We start from the raw sequence: 2,500 nt of genomic DNA, 5'->3' as shown, positions 1-2,500 counted from the left end.
AGAGATACACCAGCGAGTGAGATATGTGTATTTAATGTCACTTGTAGTGGTGGTGCTTCATCATTAAGATCCCAACGTAGATCGAAATTGAGGTTATGCTTCGGCTGTTAAAACCAACTCTAGAATTCTTCGTATCCTTTTGCAATGCGTCTGAGGACAAGAGTGTTACCGATGTCTTATCAAGCCGAATGAAAGACAGGCTCAATGTATATTATCTGTTACCAAATTATCTGTTACGCGCGCGCGCGCGTGTGTGTGCGTGTATGTTTACGACCTTTTAGATGCGTTAGTCCAATTGTCGAATAGAAAAGAACAAAAAAAAAAAGTCGCGGCAATAACCTATGTCCTGTAGGGTGTTCCTATGACGGCGATATTGTCGTGTTGAGCGGGTCATTGTGGAACCTGTCAACTCAATAGACGAGGGAGTTGGTGTTGATATCCGATGTTTCTCCGTTCTCAGTTTCAAATCCAATGCGTCTGGAAGTATTAGGGACAATGAGGATGGGAAAGCGGAAGAGGATGAGGGAGATGAAAATGATGAGGAGGGAGTTGAAGATAGAGTGATGAGGGAGATGAAAATGAAGATGATGAGGAGGTGAATATAGAGATGATGATGAATTGAAGATGGAGATGATGTTGAAAATGGAGATGATATTAGAATTAAGAATGAAATGACGAAGAGTTGAAGATGGAGATGACGAAGGAGTTGAAAATGGAGATGGTGATAAGATAAAAATAGAGATGATATGGAGATGAAAAATGGAGATGATATTGGAATTAAGAATGAGACAGCGAGGAGTTAAGGATGGGGATGACGAGGAAGGTGAAGATAGAGGTGATTAGGAAATTGAATAACAACAAGAAGTACATATAGGGAAGAAGGATCAGCAAGTTGCAGCTTCCGTGTCAGAGGAACGCCTCGAGCAGTGTGATATGGTAAGAGGTGAGTGTTGGTTAGTGAGCAAGTGTTATTACCGGGAAATTTATGTTCTGCGTACGGGTACATTCTAGGATGGCGACCGCAGCTGAATACGAGAAGGTAAAAATACTCGATTTGTGGCATTGTGTACAAGGTAAGAGAAGACAATGTATGGAGAACAGAAAAGGAGAAATGAGGAAATGTTTTATATTTTTTTTTACATGTTGCTACTGTAAATATAAATGTAAGACCGTAAGAACAAGGCAGTGAAAAAACGCTGTGTAGAAATTTTAAGCAAACCTTTAAAGTTGTCCGTGTGGCTGCAATACCGAACACATTATGTTGTAGTCTAGTATGACCCCAAAACTGTGTTTTCTGTTCCAGTCTTAGACCATTATGAGCCAGAAAAATCGAGAGCTATAATTTTAAACTTATGTTGAATAAATCATAACGAATTCCTTTAAACAGTTTGTAGGGATGAGGACCCTAATGGAGAATTCTTCACTAAACAGAATCCGTGCAATTAATCATACAATTGCAAGTTTGTTGGTATACTTAAAATAATGAATCTGACTGGTAGCAAGTAGATTTCCGAACGACAACAGAGATGAAGAATCCCACTGAGCAACAGAGAGCTTGACTTTCCGCCCCTTCATAAGCCTAATCTACCTCGCCTTCGGCCTGTTTCGTTCTGGATATGGAGCTCAGCGATACACCCGTGTTGCCAGCTACCATCTCGACGAGAAATCTTGATATAGTAAAAACATATAAGATAAATGACAATAAATAGAATAAAGGCATTAGAAGAAAGACCAAAACTCCCATTAAGAGGTTTACAGCGTCTCCGGACACTAACAGATGAATACCCGACTCTGTGAGAAAAAAAGGGATGAGTGTTAAATTGAGGAGAGGGGCGAGAGGCGCGGCAGACCATCCTCCGAATGGGCCCGGAGAGACGAGGTCGAGAGCCGAGGCCTTGTTAGTGTTCCTGCAGATCAACTGAAGGTAACACGGAGGATCAGGAGTGGGTGCGAGACTGATGGTATCACAATGGTTTCCAATGGCATAGAGATGGGTGTGTTGCCTGTGGTGATGGGAAGAGCGTGGTGACAGTAGTGATGGGGGTGAATGTGATGACATTAGTGATGGGAATAAGTATGGTGACTGGTGGTGTGATGAATGGGGTGACAGTGGGGTTGTGTGGTGTCGGTGAACTGAAGTGGTGTTGAGACTGGTTGAAAGAATATGATTCTAAAATAGATATGAACGTGAGTGAGGTCATGGATATAGACAGAGCTGAGAGTGACGTCAGAGAAGGAGATTTTACGACGAAGTCTGCAAATGGAACGGACTAAGTTGACCTTTGGATATTCCGCTGATGACAGTAATGCTGAGGGACAGTGATCCCAACTTAGTGTGAAATGTATATATGCAGTTAGAATAATCATTATCAATGTTATTGTTATCATTGTTATTGTTGATTTTGTTATTACTATTATCTTTTTTTATGGTGATTATGATGAAGATAATGCTAATTATGATGATAATGTTGTTATAATTATGTTTACTGTTATTATTGTC

General features: G+C 40.7%; 1 protein-coding gene across 1 annotated transcript in view; it reads left to right on the top strand.

Annotated features, from left to right (window-relative positions):
• LOC125047122 overlaps positions 1 to 2,500 on the top strand; it is a 31,297-nt gene that overhangs the window by 22,905 nt on the left and 5,892 nt on the right. Inside the window, exons 8-11 of the mRNA XM_047645233.1 lie at positions 1 to 16; positions 875 to 943; positions 1,304 to 1,354; positions 1,875 to 1,994. The exon at positions 1 to 16 is cut by the window's left edge and continues 47 nt beyond it. Coding sequence (XP_047501189.1) covers positions 1 to 16; positions 875 to 943; positions 1,304 to 1,354; positions 1,875 to 1,994 — 256 coding nt within the window. The remainder of the gene's footprint in view (positions 17 to 874; positions 944 to 1,303; positions 1,355 to 1,874; positions 1,995 to 2,500) is intronic.

Source organism: Penaeus chinensis, chromosome 40, assembly GCF_019202785.1.
Source record: "Penaeus chinensis breed Huanghai No. 1 chromosome 40, ASM1920278v2, whole genome shotgun sequence".
In the NCBI taxonomy this organism is placed as follows: domain Eukaryota; kingdom Metazoa; phylum Arthropoda; class Malacostraca; order Decapoda; family Penaeidae; genus Penaeus; species Penaeus chinensis.
Note: the sequence above shows the minus strand (reverse complement) of the source record. Positions and strands in the feature narration are given on the sequence as shown.